The sequence below is a fragment of the Toxorhynchites rutilus genome, chromosome 1 (assembly GCF_029784135.1).
Source record: "Toxorhynchites rutilus septentrionalis strain SRP chromosome 1, ASM2978413v1, whole genome shotgun sequence".
In the NCBI taxonomy this organism is placed as follows: Eukaryota; Metazoa; Arthropoda; class Insecta; order Diptera; family Culicidae; genus Toxorhynchites; species Toxorhynchites rutilus.
In genome coordinates this window covers 110,812,862-110,835,889 of record NC_073744.1, presented here as the reverse complement: position 1 = coordinate 110,835,889, position 23,028 = coordinate 110,812,862, and the positions used below count along the sequence as shown (strand labels likewise).

General features: G+C 40.2%; 2 protein-coding genes across 2 annotated transcripts in view; both read right to left on the bottom strand.

The window, feature by feature from the left end:
- The window catches only part of LOC129763176 (homeobox protein slou), a 50,197-nt gene extending 34,716 nt beyond the window's left edge, over nucleotides 1–15,481 (bottom strand). The window contains exons 1-2 of the mRNA XM_055761987.1: nucleotides 14,264–15,481; nucleotides 13,499–13,799 (exon numbers count right to left, since the gene is read on the bottom strand). Coding sequence (XP_055617962.1) covers nucleotides 13,499–13,799; nucleotides 14,264–15,196 — 1,234 coding nt within the window. The 5' untranslated portion in view covers nucleotides 15,197–15,481. The remainder of the gene's footprint in view (nucleotides 1–13,498; nucleotides 13,800–14,263) is intronic.
- Nucleotides 15,482–19,610: 4,129 nt separating this feature from the next.
- On the bottom strand, nucleotides 19,611–22,477 carry LOC129761324 (uncharacterized). The gene is made up of 2 exons (XM_055759042.1): nucleotides 20,663–22,477; nucleotides 19,611–20,510 (listed from the first exon to the last, which is right to left on the bottom strand). The coding sequence occupies exons 1-2, from the start codon at nucleotides 22,475–22,477 to the stop codon at nucleotides 19,611–19,613; spliced, it is 2,715 nt and encodes a 904-aa protein (XP_055615017.1).
- Nucleotides 22,478–23,028: the final 551 nt, after the last annotated feature.

The following is a 23,028-nucleotide window of genomic DNA, read 5'->3' as shown; positions in this document are numbered from 1 at the left end:
ATCTTCGAAAATAACAGACCCCATAATTGATCTGATCCCATATAGCGACTGAAGATAATTATGCGGAGCACATAAACCTGAACTGAAAACGGTAAATGTCGTATGTAAAATTAAAATTAATAACCACTGCGCGTTCTGGTTGTGGCATTTGTGGGCCAATTGCATCGTTCGCATAAATGCTGATACCGTCAAGTGACATTCGCTTTATCCAATCTGCAGGACTTTATGTGAATGTGTTTTTTCAACAGATAGTTCCGCGAGGTGTTCAGCAGTTCAGCAGTTCAGCGTCACGCTACGGTTTATTTATAATATTTGCTTCGTCACACTGCAGCACTACACTGAGCTTTATCAGAGCTCAGAATTTGCGACCTAAATCGCTTTGCGGGTCGAGTCACATTGCGCCATTTGCAGTCGTACGAGTTAAATATTTTAAATACACAATTTGTAAATAAAATATTGAACAATATTTAGTGAAGTAATTAGCGTGAGGTTTTATTATAATTGCCATAATTAATTTCATACGGCGCCCAGACAGACGAAACTCGTGATAAATGCATCGTGAATGGCGATAATGAATTGGGGTGATTCCACAGATTGGCTTCGTTCTTTCGGTTTATGGCTATATTATGTGTGCTGTTTTCAATGTGCCATTGGGACATTTATTAATGTACTAATTTGCACACGTTCAGTGTATAAGCATTGATTTTTTATGTGTTGCGAACAAATATTCTTGCGTGGCGGACAGTCTATTTCGCGAATGATATTCTCGCCCTATGTTCCGATTCGTTTAGCTCTATTTTCACGGCGGAAGCCACAGACAAAATTATTACATCCCCAAGATTTTGAGTCATGCGCATGTTTTTCATCTCCTATGATCTGATGGCCCCCCATAGTGATGACTTGAGGGATGAAAAACAGGAATAGCGGCAAATTGTTACGATCCATTCGTAGTGAAGCGACAATGGGGGAGGGCTGGCTTTGTGTGTGTGTGTACGGATCACGGAGAAACGAAAGTGGAAAATCAACCCCCACAGCTTCACTAGAGATTGTGGGAAGTTGGGTAGATGACGGCTCGTCAGCCTGTGGTACGCTGTAAAAACAACGATAAAGCGCAAACAGTACATGATACAGTCATTTTTTACTGCTTTCGTGTGTGATTTTTTTGAAGTTTTGTTTTCACATTCGTGAACAACCGAGTGCCGAGGTGAAAAGTCAGTTGAATCGACTTTTAAGCCAAGGAAATAAAGGTACATCACCGATATGTTTGGTGTTGTGTCAAGAAAGCTTTAAATATATAGCAATGAGTCGTTATTGACGTAATTTGCCCCGTTAGTGAATGAATATTTGAAAACTCAATATGGTTGATTCTAAAATCCCAGCGGTTTTTTTTTTGTTAGACGAGTTTATGAGATGACTTCTACGAGAGTTTCAAACAGGGCGATATTTGATAAACTCATAGAGGGGTACCTACGAAAAGCTTATTTGATACAAACCTCTCAACGAAAAGCCTCGTTACGAAAAGCTTATTTGATACAAACCTCTCAAGATTCTTGTTGTATAACATGGATTCGCTAATGAAGAATCTTTCGCCTCTCCAGACAAGATTGTTTTTTTGTTTCGAAAAAAATCATCTGCATATATTTCGATTACTCACTTCGAATACTATTATAACATTTGATATGGAGTTCGAAGGGTCCTCTTCTGGAGATCATCGCAAGTTCTCCCATAGTTTTAGAATCCCTACCCTTATTTAAGCTGAATTTAAGTCGATCCAACGATGTGTGTGGCCTACTACAGGCTCTGGACAAAAGTATGGCCTATTATGAATCTTTGTGCTGAATATTGGGAAGGATTGGCGGCATTCGAAAGTCGATCATTTTTGGCACTTGCACATTTTTTTCAAAATTTCTTAGGATACAGTAGATTTTAAAAAAAATCATAGGAAACGGTTTGTTAATTTGTTTTTCAATGACACCCTAGTCAAAGAAAAGCCTTCCAACTCTTACCGGTACACGAATATCTCTGAACTCGTCATTGAAAATAAAGGGCTACCCGTTTTGTGGTTGAAAATATATAGCCATGTAACTTGCTTAGGTTAACCGATTTACCGTTTTCCAGTACGGATTGTTTGATAACCAGACAACGCTTAAGATATATTGAAGCTTCGCAATTACGTTATTTCTGGATTTGTGGTGTCAATTAGTCACCATGGTTTGACCCCTTCGAACCTTTTCGACGAAGAATCTTCAAGGTGCAAATGATACTTTTCTGGGAAGGCGAACTTTCTCTACAAACCACTCTTCAAAATACGAAGAAAATACTGAAGTTTCAATGTGGCTATTGTCGTACGATGTACCCCATATCATGGATCATCTTTTGTGAGAAATCTATTGTTTAAAAAACTAGGAGTGGGTTATATCTGTGAGTAACAATGATTATCATTCCACTTCGTTTGGCCGGAAAAGAATTATTAACGCTCAAAGAAGGAATCGATCCCTTCTCGGAAAAATCCAACGCAAATAGTACTCCCTCTCCAATCCCTGACATATGGAATCATCGATAGCGGCAATCGTGAGAATTCGATAATAGAAATACTACGTATACCAAAAAATGCGGCTCCGTTCAGTCCGGCGGTAGAAAAGAAATGGGATTGGGAGAGAAGAGCGTAGTGCTTGGCGAGCTAGCGAGACCATTTTCATGTCACTTCGCAATCACAACTGAATGATTTTCTTCCTCTTCTGCTTCTTCTTTTTTTCGCCTTGAATTACAGAGAAACGTTTTCAGTTTAAACGTCTCTAACCCTAAGAAGGGCCCTTGGGGACAACTCAATTCAAAATTTTATCCACCTGTCTTGACAAGTACAATTCATTGTCGTTCGACGCTCCTCAACAAACCGTTATTTAAGCTATTGAAACAAGTTTTCTGGTCATAGACATTTTATCTTTCGAGTACAATGATTAAAATCTACTTTGTTTAACTGAAAAATAATTATTAACGCTCAAAGGAAGAATTGATTTCTCCTCGATTTCTCCTCCATGTCAATTAGAATCATCGAGCAATTGTGGCATTCGTCAACAAATGATATTAAACTTCCTGTTTTTTTCATCAAACAATATGGTTTCTTATATGGTATAATATTCACTACATTTTATTTTCTCTGTTTTCAAATCCATAGCCAATGTAACCATTTGTAAAAAAATCTGGGCATTATTCCCAAATATCCTACACGTGAAAGCATAGTGAATTGAGGATAACCTTGTTCCGGTTCACACGCGACTACAAACATTTGGTAGAATTCATTATGAATACGCCGAGTTCATCCATCGGGATTTTTCTGGTTTCCACTACACTCTTATGTCAGGGTAAACAGAGTGTTTCGCGATGACGGCGGTTTATCTGGATATGACATTAGTCTGTATGAGGAAAACTATTCCCTATAAGATTAGTCGGCCCGTAGGCAGTTTCAAATAGCTAAAATTCGTATGAAATTTTTTTCTTGACGTTATTTAATTGCTTGAAGTACGTTATTCTGACTCAAATTTAAACTATTTTCTATAATTTTTTTCAGATATTCTCACCAAAATTTACCGTTATAATATGAAATTACCTTCAGACACAATTTTTGTATGTCATTTTTTCACCACTTTCAGGCAAAGATGATTTTCATTTACATACAGTATAAATTTAAATAAAAATTATTTTCATTCATAATTTTTATTTCAAAAGTGTATTCATTTCTTCTGCAAACTCATATTGTCATGCACACTCGCCCAATTCGTAAAACAAAGCTCAATGCCGTCAACACGAATTACTTGTGTTTTGTTTTTACTTGTATTTTGATAGGTGGAATTGAATCACGCAAAATGGAGTAAATGTAAATGTTTATTTATTCTTGTATTTTAGTTAATATTTTTTGTCTTATTTTAGGCATCAAAAACAAATAGACAACAATTCTTCCGCCTTCTGGTCGTCTTAGAACAAAATCCCGATGTGGTCAGAGGTTGTAAATACATTTATAGGGAATCAATAAATGTTTTATGGAAGACAGTAAAGGATTCACTGGATAATTTGCGTACTCTCATACGCACCATTGCAGCATGGCAAAAAGTGAGTTTGCATTACCGATTGATAGTAAATGTTCTGTTTTCAACTTTCAACTTTGGACCGACAAAAAAAATTGCAAATCAAAAAAAAAAATTGCAACACAACAAGAAAGAAATAACGACCACTGGAGGGTGTCCTAATACTTAACATATTTTCAATGATGTAGAGGAAAGCATTATCCGTTTTCTTTCTTTAGAAAGAACAATGAATAATGACGGTATAGCATTGATTCATCTCTGAATATATTATCATAATTTACATTCAATGTACCTTCTACATCCGTGGTTGTCGATAGGACTACACATTCTGACCAGGTCCAAATAATAGAACCAAGTATAACGAATCGTTTTCTGCTGATGCATCCAACGAAAGCGGGACTGGAAGAAGTCAATCAACAATGCGTGGCCGTGAAAGAGGGAGAACGCGGAATTATAGGAGAGCTTTTCTCGAAAAACAATCCGACGACCTTTCCAAGATGAAGCGGCATGTCTCGGATTGAGCCCGATACGCTCGCAAAACATACGATTTGTATGAAAAGCGGTTGCGCTTAGAGAAAGAGAAGTTTAACTTTAAAAATGGGTGGGTTAAATCTATTTTTTTTTATCCAAAATATATATTTTTATTGAGGCTCATATGGCGTTAGCCTAACGTAGCCGGCAGTTCAATATTTTGACAATGTTTGCTTAAAACTATGTTAGTAATATGTAACCGATTACTCGCGGTTGGCTTATATCTATGATGGGAATAAAAGTTCCCCCAACTTGCATGTATTTGCAATGCCAATTTCCCCAGGAATCTTGGTTTAGATGGCAGTGTTAGGGAACACATGTCGGCGGGAACAAAATTCCCCCCGCAACTTGCATGTATTTGCAATACCAATTTCCACAGGCAACTTGGTTTTAATGGCTGTGTTGGGGAAACCGTAAAACAGGCCAATCTAAACGAGTCAGTTAAGGCGCTTAAATAGCGCTTGACGTTTTACAGTTATTCAACAGCTTATCTCAAGAAAAAATAACATTTTGTTCATTGTGATGAATGCGTAGAAGAAGTATTTCTATCAATTGATGCAAACATATTTCCGATCTATTAAGAAATGTTCGAGTTATAATCATTCGAAATTTCTCATTTTGACGTAGGACTACGTCTAACCGGAAGATATAGGGGGTGAAATGAAAATCTAGGCACTGAACAAGTAGGAAAAAATGCAAGATTTGGAACGCTTATAACTCGAGCATTTCTCAATAGATCGCAAAGGTGTTTGCATCAATTGATAGGAAATATATCTACGAATCTATCATAACGAATAACATTTCATTTTTCTTGAGATACACAATTGAATAATTGTGAAATATCAAGCATTGTCCAAATACACTATGCGCCCATTTTTGATTGGTCCATTTTGTGCTTCTCAAATCGTACCGACCAAGACGGGCAACCAGAGCAGCAGCGAAATACAACGATTGAAAAGGAAAAAGAAAAAAATGAACGAAACATTGGTCGCAGTCTCACACATGCGTAATTCTCGAGTCAGCCAGTCAGCTTAAAATCCCCGCTCCGCTGCCGTAACGATCATTCTTTGTGTGGACACCGACTGGACAACATCGTTGCTGGACGAGCTGGACGGCGAGGGATCGAGTGCCTTTCTCAAGGCAATGGGGGCGAAGGTGTAATGCAGGAGTTAGAGTAGAGTTTTAAGGGCCTTTCTCAAGGCTAGAGACGAATGAACTAAAAAGTTTAAAGTCTCTATAATACAAAACCACCACCACCACCGTAACGATCATTCTGATCCAAACCGTACAACACATCGTTTCGCATCACATCACATCAACAAACCAACACAAGCAGCCATGTCTGGATATGGCAAAAGAGCAAAGGAGGATCGCGACGATAAGAAAACCCGCATTCAGAACAGACCACAATCGGTTCCGTGGACACCAAGCCAACAACAGGCAGTTTCAGCGAGTGGCGAGTGGCAAACGCAATAGCAAAACGGCAGCAGGTAGCAGAAGAAAAAAGTTTGTTCTTTATACAAACTGCTTTGGTGCCAAATCCAGAGCAAGGCGGCATCAAGGGCGTTCGAAATGGTTTTTTTCAAAACCACGAGTACTAAGTTTTCTAAATTGGAACCATTCCATAAAACACGGCACTTATCAGTGCCATTAAACCTTTCAAAAAAGAGTTTACGAAATACAGTTCAATGCATTCTAAAATAATATCCAATATAATAATAAAACACAAATTGATTTTTTTCATAATTTGTTTGCCAGGATATGATGAATATGTGAATTTGTCAGTTGTTCTGAGCTTATTGACTTTCCCGATTATTCAATTTTCACCAATTCTTAAATTGCTTCCAGATTGAAAGTACAGTAATTTACATTTATTTCGACATTTAGTTAATTGAACGGACATGTAATGCGACATATTTAGTTGGACATTTTTGTAAACATAGAGTGCAGGGTCCAAATTATGACCCCACATTGAAAGTCGACACTGTACCACTGTCATCGCAAATGTTCAATTACAGGTTAAAATTACTTCCAATCCGACACTGAGTGATGGTAATGTAATTTACTGTAAAATATGTCACAAGCTGGATGGGTAGAAATTTCCCAACTATGAAAGCTGTGGCGAGTGGCAAACGCAATCGCTAAACAGGAAGGTTTAGCCGAACAAGATGGGAATATCGAGTGATAACAAAACAATAAACTCTTTAGATTAAAGATAATTTTGTGATCCTGAAAAGGACCCTTTTTAGCCTGCATGTGAATCCAACGAGCGAACAAATCGTAATGAATGTATTTTTTGACGTAGAACTACGTCTTCCATTAAGGGTTCCAAATCAGAAAACAGGTCACGTTTTTATGAAATAAAGTTAAAGTTAATAACTATTTTTGCCGCGAACGGATTTTGGCGATTTACATACTAAACGAAACGGAAATTCCCTAAGATTTGTTTAATATGCTATACATTAGAATCCCCTGGTTTGTAAATGGTTAAAATTCATAAAAACTTTAAGCGTTTCCATTTTCCCATACATTTGTTCTGTCCATTTGTGTGCTTTCCCGAACAGAGCGTGTCGTCGTGTGGTTTTTCCAGTTCGTTTTTCGCGTTATTCGTATCGTGTATTTTTCTTTCCGCGTTATAAATTGGACACTTCGCGTAGTGTGTTATGAACAAGAAGAAGAGGAAGGCTCGCTCGAGCCCTGCAAAAAACGAAGCGGCATCCAATGATGAACGCGATGTTGGTGTAGTGAAAAGCGCTCGCACTGAACCGAGCCTTCGCGAGTGACACCGCGTCGAACAACAGCGAAGTAGGCGACTTCGGCGTGTCGGTCGAAAATTAAAACGTCATTACCCAGGCAGCAATCAGATTCAAGCTCCCCGCGCTGGTGGTGAAGGCGGTCGCTCTTGACAAACTCATGAGCGAATTCGCATCAATGGGTGTTACAGCAGAGTACAAGCTGTGTGGTATAATTCTGTCTTTTTCCAAGCAATTAACATTGTTTGAATGCATTAAACTGACGTTATGACGAAGTAGGCATTAAGGTTGTGCGCCAAAATTACATTGGGGAATACCAAGCATCTTGAATGTCGTACTGGAATGTTAAAAGTAATTTGGGTTCTTTAAGAGATGAACCAGCCTACGGCTGAAAGTCTCTATAATAAAGAATAAAAAAAAATTATATGGGTTCGCGTGCTAGTCGCAAAACTGCCTTCAACTAGGATTGTATTTGCGCTAATCTTAGTCATAATGCAGCAATGCTACAGTTTTCGAGGTTGTTGATATTAACAAAAAGAGTTTATTTCGCTTATTTAGTCACCAAGAAAGTAAATGTCGTTCTGGAATTTTGTATGTGATTAGGTTTCGCTTGCCAGTAGCAAAACTTTTTCCGCTATGGATGACAGCTGCGCTTATCTCGAGCATGTATTGTTCTGCGAGCACAAGAATGAATCATCAAACAATTATCGTCAAATGATTCTACAATAAAAAAAAAACATTTCAGAGCGACCGAAGTGGTGGAATGGTTATTTCAAAATTCTCGTAGCATTATAAAATAATATCCGCAGTTATAAACAAGCGATTTGAATTAAACTACAGCGTAGTTCTACGTCAACAATGCGGTCGTATCTTGAACACAACCTCCTATATTTTTTTGCCATCGCTGCCTTTTAACGCTCATTCGTTCGTTTCGTTGGACTCGCCCCTTTGGCTGAGTCTGCCGATTTGTCTCTATCCTGTGAGTGTGTACCGCTAGAGTACAAAACGCGCGGACTCCAAAAAATATCTCATTTTCTTTCAAGCCGTAAACCAGTGTGGTTGTATGGCATCGTTTAACATCGCATCGCATCATATCATAAAAACAAAACACAACACCAAAGGTTCTTTTCAGAACCACCATCATGTTCATAAAGAGTAAACAGTAAACTAATTCATTTTTCAGGTAGATAGGTAAGTATTCACGTAGGAGAACAAAATAAAACAATTTATTTAAAATATATATTCAACAAAAGCTGTCCCCATTGTATAGTCCTACGTCACTCCGGTTATGTCCCCGACATTACCCAGCCGTCTTTTTCCTGCATGTTTTGTGTTTAGGTTTTAGGTTCTGTGTTTAGGGATTAGGTTTTTCATTTTATTATTGAAGTGGAATTTTTTCGGTAGCTTTCTCGGTTACTCGTTGGTATCCTCCGTCTTCGCGTGTTAGAACGAGAAGATACTACGCGCGATCAATCAATAACGAAAAATAAGTCGATTTCATGTTATATAAAGAAATTCTCTCGATTGCTTTCTCAGGATACTTTTCTATACCCTCTGTCGTCGCTTGTCGAGAAAAGAGAGTTTTTTTTGTGTATTTAGTCACGAGATATATCGTTGGTTCGATTCATTGTGAAAGAGTTCTCTAGGTTGCCTTATCAGATTACCCTTTCGATGTTCTCCGTCATAGTGTGTTGGAATGAGATAGTACTACGCGCGATTAATTATGAAAGGGAATTATTATTACTGGAAAATGACAAACATTGAAATAAATTTAGGTGATTTACGGGATTATGTTTCGTCGAAAAATCGAGAAGTTGGCGTTTTTAGAAGCGCATCACTTATCCCAGTGAACCCTGTTTTTACCAAATCCTGCTAACAGCAAAAAGGGGTACAAAATAGTTCCTAGGGAACCACGATAGAGAGGCGATCCGTCTGGCTGCAAATATCATACTTGCAGTTCGGCTGAAAAGTTCATAAGGTTGACGTCTAGATGGCGCCTCTTGCGAAAATCTACTTGACTATCACAAAATACCATCTTTCAATGGATTCGTGTAAAATTTGACAGCAATCGGTTGATTGGTTCGTGAGTTACAGCATTGAGAGTGAAGCGACTTTTGTTATTGTGATAAAAATGGAAAAATCACGAATCAATAAAAACGATGGCAAAACATCATGAATTGGGTTTCGAATTGATTCCGCATCCATCGTATTCTCCAGATCCGGCCCCGTGACTATTTTCTATTTGCAGACCAGAAGAGAATGCTCGCTGGCAAGAAATTTAAGACCGATGATGAAGTGATTACCGAAACTGAGGCCTTTTTAGGAAAAACCGATAGAGTACTATAAAAATGGTATCGAAAAGTTGCTATAATCGCTGTATCGCCCTCGAAGGAAATTATGTTGAGCAATAAAATTTAAAAAAAAAAATTGTTTTAGTGTGTTACCTTATAAACTTTTCAGACGAACTGTTAACATTCCTTCCCTTTCCCTAGTGACTGAACGTGGACATGGAAGGCGTCATCATTGACTGCTCCCAACTACTCCCAAGCGGTGTGTTCCTTGTGCAATATCGCTGGAACAGGTCGATCACGGAGAGCTTCGAAGGGTACGCTCTATCCAAGCTCAGGATCAAGGATACTCTCATAGATATTATGAAACACTAGTTAGATATGCGATGAGACAACGTGAAACACTGAATAATGCCTCTGGAAGTTTATTCCTGATTAAATGAGTGACTTCAGTTAGATTGCTAATACTTTTTAAATTGTTGTATAATTTCGAAGGCATCTGACAGGTGTCGTACATCCAATAAAAGTTTTTACCAATTAGCACGAGTGAGAAAACTTGATGAACGAAACTTTGAAGTGGATTGTTTTGGTCATTTGGGGTTTTCCGGCCACTGCTTTTCAACGAAATAGTAGTTTCTGGTAGTTTTGTCGACGTTGATATGGTGCGATACTTTTACGGGAGACGACGAAATGTGTTGTATTACAAGGTAAATTAGAGTGCTCAGCTTGGGGTTTTTGAGAGATGATTTGCCTCTCAAATCGGTTAAGTAATGTCACAGCTGGAACATCCGTTTCCTTCCTATTTTGACTCCTCCACTTTTTAAGACTTTCGCTTTGTTATTTGTTGTCCGCCGAACATCATGCTAACATTTCGCGGTCATGTCTGGGTCACAACCCAAATCAGAAGCCATTTCGATTATGTTGAGTTGCGCATACTTCTTGCAACATCGGATGTAAACAATGAACGAAATTGTATATCTATTGCACCGTTGCCCATGGTGATGATTAGATATATGGATTTATGGGGTTTCTCAAACAAACGAATACACTGAAGTCGCTTTTTACGCGGTTTTTTATATGTGGTTATTTTTCACGCGGTTTATTTTTACGCGGATTCGGGAACTTACGCGGTTTTCGGAATATACGCGGATTTTGAAATTTTCGCGGTTTTTTTACATAGCACGTATCAACCGCGTAAAAATTTATTGATGTAATTGATTTGATTTTTCACGAAATAAGTTTGTATTGTATCACTGATTAGTAGCTGAGAAATAAAAGAAGAAACAGATATCGTGATTGTAGCATGCAAAAAGTCAGTTAATCAATTGTTAGAATATGAGTTGCATTTTAAACTAATAATTCACTGTTTGTTAAATTTTTACACGGATTTTGTAATTTACCATGTTTATTTTTACGTGGATTTTGAAATTAACGCGGTTTTTTATATACGGATTTTGAAATTTACGCGGTTTTCTGTTACGCGGCACGTATCCCTCTTTTATTTCATGGTATTTTTGGTAGTTTGAAGCTAATATAATGATATAATGATTAAACATTATTGATTGAGAGAAAACAAGTGTAGCTCAGTATACAATGTGACATTTTTTATTTAGACCCTATTGGTTTGGAAATATTAGGCGATTTGCTGAGATGGTCCAAATTCTTCCCCCCTTTTCCCCTACTATGAACCTTTAAAAATACATAAAATTGAATTGAATCACTTCGAAACCGCCAAATATACCGCTGATTTCTCGTTTGTTTGAGAAACCCCCGAAAGTCCACCAGCTTTGAAGCGTTATATTTTGAGCTAAACCTGTTATATTGGTGAAGTAGTGGTAATATACAAATAATATTTTTTGCGTCTAATAATCGAACCTCATACCAACAAATTGGAGGACCAGGGCGAAATTTTGAGAAAAACTGTTTTTTGTCGTTTACTCGCAAGTGTGTCAAATGGACTTATAGGGTTTCTCAAACAAACGATTCAAATATTCGACTTATAATCTGGAGGAAAAATGTCAAATGTAGATGCACTGATAGCACATGATACAAATTTTTAATTTTGTATCCATTTTCACTACATGATGATAGTTATCCAATGTAATGTAATTTTTTAATGCATCAGTATGCAGTTCTATTTGATACTATTTTAATAAAGGACGGATCCAATTTTTTTTTCAATAAATATTTACTTAACAGTAAACTTAGTTAGATAACTTTCGATTAGACAAGTAGTCTCAATTAACTCTTAGAAATTCTCTAATTTTGGAAATGCCGCATTATATTCTTCGAACTAATCAGATGATATAATTAAATACAATATGCCGGATGATAATTTATATAATTTTTAAACATACACATTGCACATGAAAATCACGTTAATACGTTCTCGCAACGATATTTGAGAAAACTAAATTCGTTTTTAATTTCATATCAGTAGAATATGAACTTTTTCATTTCGATATAGATTACGTCGTGTGCAAATAAATAAACAAAAACAACGAGTCGGATGCCGGAAACCGAATGTACAAATTCGATTTCCGTTCGTCTCAATTTTACACATCGATCGATATTTTAATTAAAAACATCAGTCAGATTCTCTGTCTGTGAAATTATAAACAGAGAACTTTTGGTACGGGGCAAATACCGATGTGAGTGGCTGTTCTGGGGGAGCGAGATTCGGTGGTGGAAAATCAATTCGTTTTATGTAAATTTTGCGCTCTGATACGGAGAGATATGACGAGGCATTTTTTTTATCTTTGCAGTTTTCGTGTACCGGAGATACGTGTTTTTTTTCGACCGGTACGGAAACTGATCCATTAACAGATTCGTATGGTATCGGTGAGAAACAAAAACCTATAAAACAGCACACCAATGGGATTTATCAAATAGGAGCAAATTGTCCCGTGTTAGGGAATGCAAGCTCAACAATATCTGTGGGATTCGCCCATTTAGTAGGATGCATCAGATTTTGCTATGCTGCCGCCTGCCAGGCGCAGATGCATACAGAGAAACGCTGTGGGAAAAACTAAAATTTGCAAGAGTTACGCTTTTATGCAAATGACCGATATGGAGGATTTGAATGGGTAATGATGCAGTGATGCCGGGTGGATTTAATGCGGAGCACTTCGAATTGAAACACACAAATAATTGAACGTGTGTTCTTTTCATATGCTTCCAAAGATGTTTTTGGGGAGCAAACATTTTTCTTCGGCAGAGCTTCTATCCTTTGCAGGGATTGTCTGAAATTCAAATATGTTCCGGTTCGAGCAATTTTCCACCATTCGCGAAAAAGCTGTTACCGTCTACACCTTTTGAACTGTGCCAATGCAAGTGGCTGAGCTGCGATTGACCAGACTATCTATTTGACCGTCTATTTGCCTAAATGTTATCTACGTTTTTGTGAGCACGGTGCATCGGCAATCGCTGCGAGTTGTATTGGGAATGGAATCGCAGACGGCCGTGCATTTGCTTCGCTGCATACTCCGTTGCAACGACGCACTGTTTTTTGTACTGATATTGGCAATTCTTTCGTCCGACAGATCCGGCCTACCTTGATTGAGCCAGCAGTTTTTTTTTGTTGCTTCGGTCGTATGACCCGGTCTATTAGGCCACGAAGCAGGCTTAGAAGGGATAAAACATTGCAGTATCCGATGATGTCGGACTTAAAGTGCGTAAGGTTTGGCAGAAGCAACCAAAAAACTGTTGGTACTGTGTTAGATGCGTGTAATTCGTTGTCAATTGCTTATCTTCGGAGCAGTTGCAGGTCGAATTGGAATGAGGAATGCTCGGCTTTTTTTTTTGTAATTAGTCTTTTTCGAATGATTTCGCCGAAGAAACTCACCTGATCGGGAGTCACTGTGGTCCTCTTCCAGCTTGTCATCACGATCGAATCCACTCCAGAATTTGTTATTACTACTAGCACTATGATGATTGGAATTATTGTTCTGGCTACTACTATTGTTGTTATTGTTATTACTACAGCTGACGCCTCCGTTCTGATTATATTTTCCGTTGAACTTGTTCGGATCTAGGATATTTTCTACGGAAAATGCTAAACGTTTCGGGGTGGTTTCCTTTTCACTACCCGACAGCGATTTCGCACTACTACTGTCCATGGATCGGGTCAAATCGACTGGGCATCCCTGTAATAGAAAAATAAAACGGGATTTATTATAAAGTGCGAACCATGTAGGACTACTTTGACGCATTTAACGCGTGTCAAATGTTTTTTTAATTTGCTATCCGATGGATTTTAGTTCTTCGAATGCTCTAACATGATTTCAAATTATTCGAGAACATTAAAAAATTTTATTATCCGTTGTTTTAACATAACACACAATACTTTTGCGATTGAAAACTAAACTAGGTCAGAGAAGAAACTAGGACGCATAACATACAAACAAACAACAAAAATGGTAATTTTAGGACACCAGAAAGAACTGTCTATTGCACGGTCCAAACAATATTTTCATGTTTTGAAATGGGTATATTTTCTCTAACACGAGAATGTTTATGGAAATATGTAAACATTCCACGAACAATTAATATACAACTAACAATAAAATTTCTAAACCCAACGACACAAGCCAATATAATTCGCACTAACCGAGGTAGCATCCTGCGAGCTGTCCTCATTGCCGTCCACGATCAGTTCTTCGCTGGTGTCGCTTCTCGCGTAGCCAGTCGATAAGCCACCCAAATGTATCCTGAAGCCAAAGTCCGACAGCTCTTTGGCGCTTCCAATCGTACGGGCGATTTTGAACCGCTCGATTTCCAAATCTGTAGGCGACACATTCCCTGGCGGATATTTGGTAGCAGCGAACGGATGATGCGCCTGCTGATGGGGATGCTGGGGCGGCTGTTGGGGCAGCATCGATGGATGGTGTGAAGGCTGGTGCTGACTTGCGTTGGCAATCGTCGGATGATGTCCCAAAGATTGCAGGTTGGACAGTATCGACGGGGTTGGAATAACGGGAACCGGCTGCACAGGTGAGAAATTGTGTGACTGTTGCCCGTTGGAATCGTTCGCTAAAACATATTTTACACTATGATCGATCGAATATTTCCCGGAGGGAGCCTTATCTAGTTCGGATGGACTAAGGCGAGCATTCACGTTATGATTAGCTAATTGTTTTAATCTTTCAATTGAAAACTTGGCACTCGGTTCTAGTAGATCACGGTCACTTTTAGTATATATGATATGGTCGCCATTCACAGGGCGCAGAATGGCATTTTCTCTGACAAGAAGAGGATATTTGTTTCTTAATTCCACATTATTCTTGACTTCCGCTGTTTGATAATCATGAAATCGTATCAACAGTTCATCAGTATGTGGAGGCGGAGAAGTGCGAACCGTCGGATGCATATGATCCGGGGAACTTGTTGCTCTGGGGGTTACAGCAGCCTTCAATGCAGTGGTTGATATTTTTTCCTGTTGGACATGGCTGAGTTCCGATGACAGGGGCGGTGAATTCGGCTGGGAAAGCGATGGACTTTCCGGTTCTCCCGAATCAGATTTCGGAGACTGCATCATAACCATAGTACCACTTCAGTTCAAGTTTTCACACACTAAACAATTGTATCCATCAGAATAATGTTCTAAAATATATATGACGCCCCGTAATCCTTCTCTGGAACTACGTATTCGGTGCACGAAAATAATTTCGGTAGTATTTTCAAGTAAACTTGATTCACACACACAATAAATACACTTTCACTATTCATTCATCCTATTCAAACCAATCTAGCGTTATGCGATTCGCCGTAGATAAGTCCAAACACGGTCTTGAATTGAGATTAACTTCGAATGTTGTAGACTCTAACGATTACCGAACGACGACTGACTGTTTGTACAATTTTTGCATCTCATTCTCCCTAGCAAAGTCGGGAAAATCTCGTCTACCAGCAGCATTCAGTTCCGGCATCAATGTATTGGTGGCTCGTAGCACAACACGTATTTCATTTCCCGTCCTAAGCCCATATTACCCATGGTGTATCGCAGTAGGCCACGCCCCCATTTCTCCTCAAAATAAATGCACTGCGATACCAACACACTCAAAGGCTGGCTGCTTCAAGAGGGGATCTATTACCAGCCACTTCCAGTTTGCTTGAATCAACATACTAAATTGCGTCGTTGGCTTGCTATGATGATATAAATTCCTTTTTTGCCCGTCCTCACGTTTTGGCCCTACGGCTAAAGAGGAAAATGTCTACAACAAATTAAGTACGATAGGTAATTAAAATATATACGCTTCTCTTACGAGATTATTTTACTCACCCCTCGCTTACCGTGTTCCTACTTCGATCTCGTTCATCATGCGCGTTTTCCACCACAATTGACAACTTTGAGTGTCTCCCCACCGCGTCTCTGGGAATTGAAGAGCAATTTGCTCTATTTACTCGCTACTCAATTTAAAAACTTTCTCCCCATCATCATCCCTGCCATCGGCGGAGGACCCACATAATGGGACAACGTTTTCGTGCCTTTGGCGGCGTGTGTATTTTTGGAATGAGGATTTTCTTCTCGTATAATCGTCGTCATAAGCGTTGACGATGATGCCGCTGTCGCTGTTTTTATATTATTTATTCTGAAGAGCCAATGGAGAAAACAAAACGGTTCGTTAAAATTAACGACATTCTTTGTGTTTATTTTGGTCATATTTTTCTTCTGGTTTTTGATACAACCTCCTAGGTTATGGATGCTATTTCTTCGATGGAGTGGGGGAATTCGAGACGGAGGAGATGATGCTTTATTTGCTATTAGCAGTGGAATAAAGCTGAAACATTCGTAATTAGCCTCCGCATAGAATGACTACCCCCACATTGTAATTGGTACAATGTGACGTTTAAGCGGTGAGATAATTTTTGGATTATGATGGAGCGGGCGGTACAGCGCGCGTCGGGTTATCTTTGTTGCTCGCCTCTCGTCGCTCTGATTTAACATAATTATGATAATTGTGAATAATGATAGCTGGATTTCGTTTCGAAACTAAGCCTCATGATTTATTGTGAAAGATAACTTTATATTGGAATTCTTTGTTTTCTATTCCGACAAAAATAAAAGATAAATGAATTGCATGTGGAAATCAACAATATCTGAGAAAATAGAAAATGCACTGCCATCGAAGTCATAATTATAAGACATAATTATAGCCAACAATTCATGTTTGTAGGCCGAGAAAAAGCCATGATGTTTACGGATCATTGTATGCATCATGGCAAGTAATCAAAACGTTCGCGCTAATCGGATTGAATGCTAACCGTCGGCAGAATTTCGAGAACCCCGGCAGATTATAATAATAATTATTGCGATATCATGGATGGTGACATTCGGCGTGATACTTCGAATGAAATAATGCATGTGATGCATCACTGTGATTCTCGTTGCCTTTCTCGGATGTTGAATTCGTTTCCGTTGATCCTCCCGCGTTCTCAGACACCTTTTTAGGTGAGCAATGTTGCTATTATACAATTTACCTGTCGCTGGATCTTCAATGGTAACGGAGAGCGATGCATCACAACATACTCATTGTTGATAGCTTATTACCATGCAAAAAGTTCTGCATAACATTTACATATGAAAAAAATGGACAAAAATTGCCGATTTTTCATGGGTTTTCGCACGGTTGTGAAAGCACTGACGAAACTACCTATGCAGCATCAATCATAGTAACCCACGAATCAGCAGAAAAAATTTGACGGCTCTATCAGTCGAATTTTAACCGTGAAGGCGAAAACAGTGAAGCTACTCCGTTCAGAAGTGTGAGCGTTCAAAGAACAGTACTCCGCCGCGTCGAAAACGAACATCATGCGGCACTTTGTGGATGCATCTACAACATCTTGGCGTTATTGGGCAACAATCAGAGCATCGAAAGGAAACCCGGTTCCGGACATCCGACGAACCTGAGCGACAAGAAGCTCCAAAGGATGCTAAAAAGGAAGATCGAGGGAAAAGTGGCTACATCGCTGCGTGCGCTTGGCCGGGAGATCGATACAACCGGCCAAATTGTGAAAAAAGTTGCTGGCGAACATGGACATACATGTCAGGAAGCTGAAGTCCCGTCCACTGGTCTCGGAGCTGTAGGCGGCCGAATAAGATGGTCAAGTCGATTTTCCCGGCGAATCGCGACGTGGCGGTGGTGATGGACGACGAGACCTATCTCAGCATGGACGACTGGAAGGACACTTCGTATTTTACTTCCCCCACGAAGGAAGTAAGCTCCGAAGTGATGTTTATTTCACACACTAATTCGCCCAAGAAGGTGCTGCTGGGGCTAACAATCAGCGAGAAGGGGATGTCAAAGCCGCTCTTCTTTAGCTCCGGACTGGCCGTGAACGGGGAAATTTATAGTACGCAGTGCCTGCCGGAAGTTGTGGTGTTCTGGCCGGATCTGGCGTCGGCCCACTACTTAAAGCGATCGTTAGAGGAGATGGAGCAGCTGAATATCGATGTGGTACCCAAGTCGGCGAATCCGCCCAACGTCCCCCCAGCTGCGTCCCATCGAGAATTTCTGGGCAAACCTGAAGCGTAAGATCTATTCCAACAATTTTGTCGCGAAAACTAAGAAGGAATCGATAAATAAAACGAAGAAATAACTCAAAAACATGCCTACACGCATGTTTTCGTCCGCTATTTATTTATTTATTTATTTATTTATTTATTTATTTCCATCTAGCTTGATGCCTTAATGAAATGTTTCATGATGAGGAAAAGCCCTTTCGAGTTAACGTACTCATGAGGGCATAGAAACCACATATCTTTTCGTGTTTGAAAAACAATAAAATAACAATAAATTTACAATAAACGGTTAAGTTGAACTAGAACATACATAATGGCGAGTGTTCCGGTTAACTGCCGAAAGGCCACTCGCGAGGGCGTAGATTTTTTTTGCACGTGAGCTAATGTAATACTCCCTGGGAAATTTATCAATTCAATCATCTGTCTTAGTTTTTTTATCATCATTCGAGAAAAGTCCATTTCTTAATGCAAACGTTAGCCCACAATGAAAAACTCATCTAAACATGAAACGTATTTATTTTGATATTAGATAGGACTAACAGGAAATCACAAAATCTTCACGCGTTGGTTACAGAAACTGACAGTTACAAAATAATGCATAATATGGTTCATTTTTGGATGTCGAAATGTGACTCAAATAAATATCTTTGGGAGCTGAGACCGACACTGACGTACACGGTTAGAAACAGTTTCAAATTCACTGTAAAATTTGGAGCCGATTTATTGAAGTCCCACTTCATGATGAACTGTAACACATCCAATGCAACCTCATTAATGACATCATTAGAATTTATTCCAGCGGCCTTCAAATGACTACGGGGTCCTGGTATCTCTAGCAAAAGCCACCTTTCCAAAACTTCATGATTGCCAATTTGTCAAATCGGCTTTTTCAGTTCGCTGTCAGGTACTCATAACTTGTTTATTTGTTTATTTGTTTAGATATAACATTCATCTGACAAAATCGTCTTAATGAACAAAAATTAGTATAATAGTCGAACAAAAACATAACATTAAACACATCGGGATTCTCAATTCGGTTTCTGAAGCGTAGTGATGATTCTCCAAAGTCATAAAACTGCTCTACGGATGAAAAGGTTCTGATCATTTCCGTGACCGGCTCATGTTGACCATACGATGAACGATGTGCAAGCGGTTGCAGCAAAAACGAGGATCGTAGAATTCTACTGGGAGCGCGAAAGTTCATCTTCTCGAGCAAGTTAGGCGCATCGATTTCACCACAAAGAAGTTTGGCAACGAAGGTGGCTTGTTGAATACGCCTACGACGCTCAAGAGTATTCAAGTTCAGTAAGCGACATCTAGCTGTATATGACGGCAGGTTCCGCGGGTCACGCCAAGGCAGATTCCTAAGCGCTCTACGGATGAACCATTTTTGAATCCGTTCAATCCTGACGATCCACATGTGTTGGTACGGGCTCTATACTACAGATGCGGTTTCAAGAATCGGCCGAACAAGCGAGCAGAAGAGAGATTTCAGGCAGTAGGGATCAGTAAAGTCTCTAGAGATTCTCGAAATAAACCCAAGCTGACGATTGGCCTTGGATATCAATGCAGATCGATGTGCGTCGAAAGTGAGCTTAGGGTCGAGAGTTACGCCCAAGTCATTGACCTGACTGACTCTCTCCAAGATAACATCATCGATCGTGTAGTCGAATATAGTTGGTTGTCTTTTTCGATGGAAACTCATGATGACACATTTATTTATACTGATAGTTAGTTTGTTCAGGCGACACCAACTCACAAACTGGTCAAGCAGGCTCTGTAACCGTCGGCAATCCTCGAGGGTTTCGATGGCTAGATAGATTTTCAAGTCGTCTGCATATATCGACACACAGTCACATGCTAGAATAAGCGACACATCGTTATAGAAGATCGCGAACAGCAGTGGTCCAAGATTGCTGCCTTGCGGAACACCTGAAGAAACAGCAAACGGAGATGAAGTGTGAGACAGGAGCTTGACAAGGAGCGTTCTTCCAGACAGGTATGATCTCAGCCAGTTGATGAATTCGTCGGAAGCACCAAGACGGGATAGTTTTCTCAGTAGGATGCGATGGTCAATTCGATCGAAAGCGGCTTTTATGTCGGTGTAGATAGCATCAACTTGAGCGCGTTCCTCTAGACGGTTGATACAAAACGACGAAAACTCGAGGAGATTGGTGCTAACCGAGCGTCCTGGCATAAAGCCATGTTGTACTGGTGAGATATAACGCTTAACTTTGAAAAAGACAGCATCGTTCACGATCAACTCAAAAAGCTTGGAGGCGGCAGATAAACTGGTTATGCCACGATAGTTAGCCACGTTACACTTATCACCTTTCTTAAACACGGGAAACATAAAGGAACCCCTTGACTCAGCGAAGCTGTGTAAATACGGGAGAGCGGTAAAGCCAAAGATGTAGCACAGCGGCAAAAAACTATAGCTGGAACGCCATCTGGGCCAGGAACTGTTGAACGTTTCAATTTTTTTACGCCCTTCTCAACCATCTGTGGGGTAACGACGAATGGTCCCAAGTCTATTAAACTCTCTGGAATGTTAGCTGCAGCTCTCTCGGCTTCTGACGGGGTGGCTGCCTCAGCGACAAACACCGATGCAAAGTGTTTTGAAAATAAATCGCACATTTCAGAAACGGAGGACGATTCCTGAGCGCCCGAGAACACCTTAGACGGGATATCTGCTGTTTTTCGCTTGGAATTGACAAACTTCCAGAAGCTCTTTGGATTTCTACGCAGGTTTGTCTGGACACGAAGCACGTATGATTTGTAGAGGGCACGGTTAAAGCGTCGGTATACACTGCTAGCGAGTTGAAAGTTGTGTATGGTTTCAACAGTTCGTCGACGGCGTAATTTACGTTGGCAAGAATTTTTGTCGCGCCGTAGAATGCGAAGAAGTGGAGTGCTCCAAGCTGGAGACATTGGAGGTTTCCTTCGTGGGGTATTCGTCACGAGCCAGCTGCAAACGATTTCGCAAAAACGCGTCGCCATGTCGTTAACGTCCTGACCAAGAGCGTTCCAATTGTAGCTACTCAGAAACTCGTTAAATGCAGCGAAATTAATTTTTGCGTAATTCAATGCTTGTTCGCCTTCGTTCCGATCCTCAACGGCCAACACTGCTCCTCTTGTATCCGATAACGATAATACTAACGGAGGATGGTGCAAATCCACCGCTAGCAGTGGCGATACAGATTCGTTGATAGCGATGTTAATATCGGGAGCACAAAAAACCAGATCCAGTGTTCGGCCACGAAAATTATGAATGAAGTTGCGCTGCTGGAGACCGAGAAAGGTGATTCCATCCAATAGAACAGCACTCGCCGCAGAGGTCAAAGACGGATTCAGATCAACAACAGAGTTAGCATGTAATTCCCATGCAATATGAGGCTGATTGTAATCGCCACATACCAATACGGTGCCATCAGAAGACGCACGGTCACACAGCTCACGCACAGAAGCCAAATGGGAATCATAAACCCCCACGTCACGACTGCGGTCGGGAGGAATGTATACTGCGCAAAGTAATATCCTTTTCCCACGTATGGTAGTGGAGACACAAATCTGTTCCAAAGAGTTTCCATTCCTCGTTTGAACCGATACAGCAGAGAAGTGACGAGCTACTGCGATAAGGACACCACCAAATCTGGACTTGGAACTGTTGGAAGGACTACGGTCACAACGGAAAACGTTAAATTCAGCTCCGAATAGCTGTATGGTGTTGATGCTGTCGTCAAGTCCGGATTCAGTCAACATGATGACGTCGTAATTACAATCGCATACTGCTACATAGAAATCGTCAATTTTCGTCCTCAGGCCGCGTACATTCTGATAATACAGCCACATAACATTGGAAGTCGTGTCGTTGCCCCTAGAAATGAGAGGCAGATCAGGTTGCGAATGGTGCTCGATTGAATCGTACTCGCCTAGAGTGGCACGTTGGAAGACCCCTTCCCCAGACTCAACAACAGGACCGGGACGGCTAATCTGACGCTGGCTACAAGGCTCGACTGAGTTGGACGGGTTAGGGGCTTCCATGATGCCGTTAATCGTGCGTCCCAGTAATCGAAGCTCATCATCGAGCTGATCAGTCCATATAAATTGGCTGGAAATTTGAACGAAGTCAGGCAGATACGAGCGATCATAAAATGCATACTTTCCTGAAGAGTCAGGTTGGGAGACTCTCCCCCAACATCCGACCACAGGACCGGGATGACTTGAACGGCAAGGGTCAATCCGAGGTGGATGAAGTCCGGCGTGTGGCACGACTGGGTCGGAGTAGTTGAGAGCTCCCATGGTACATTGTTTATTGCATCCCGGTTGTACAAACTTTGATGATTGCTGCTGATGTGACTCGCTGGGTACATATTCTCCTCGTTCTCCTCGTCCAATCTGCTTTTCTACTTCAGACGGTGTCGAACTTGAATTGCTTCGCTTTCTTCTTTAGGCGACTTCGATCGTTCTTGTAATTCCCGATGAAAATAACCCATGCACACCAACATTCCCTCTTCTCTCGTTGGACCGGGTCCGGAAGATATTTCGCCTGGTTTGCTCATTTTATCTTATTCAGCTATTTAGAAGAAGTCTCCTTTCAGTAGCAAATTTTTAATCAATTGATTTAATAAAACCTTTTTAATCCGAGTCTGGTCACAACGTTACTCAGAGATGGACCTTTGGTTTGCAAATATTATGCACTGGATCTACTTCATGCGATATTCTGATACGTTTGTGTTGTACAGATATCACAAAAATATTAAATCATAAACTTCTGGTAGGAGGGACCGTGCACTTGATCCAGTATTTGAGTCGCACAATACTCCAATATCACCCCATAAATTGGTTTCACA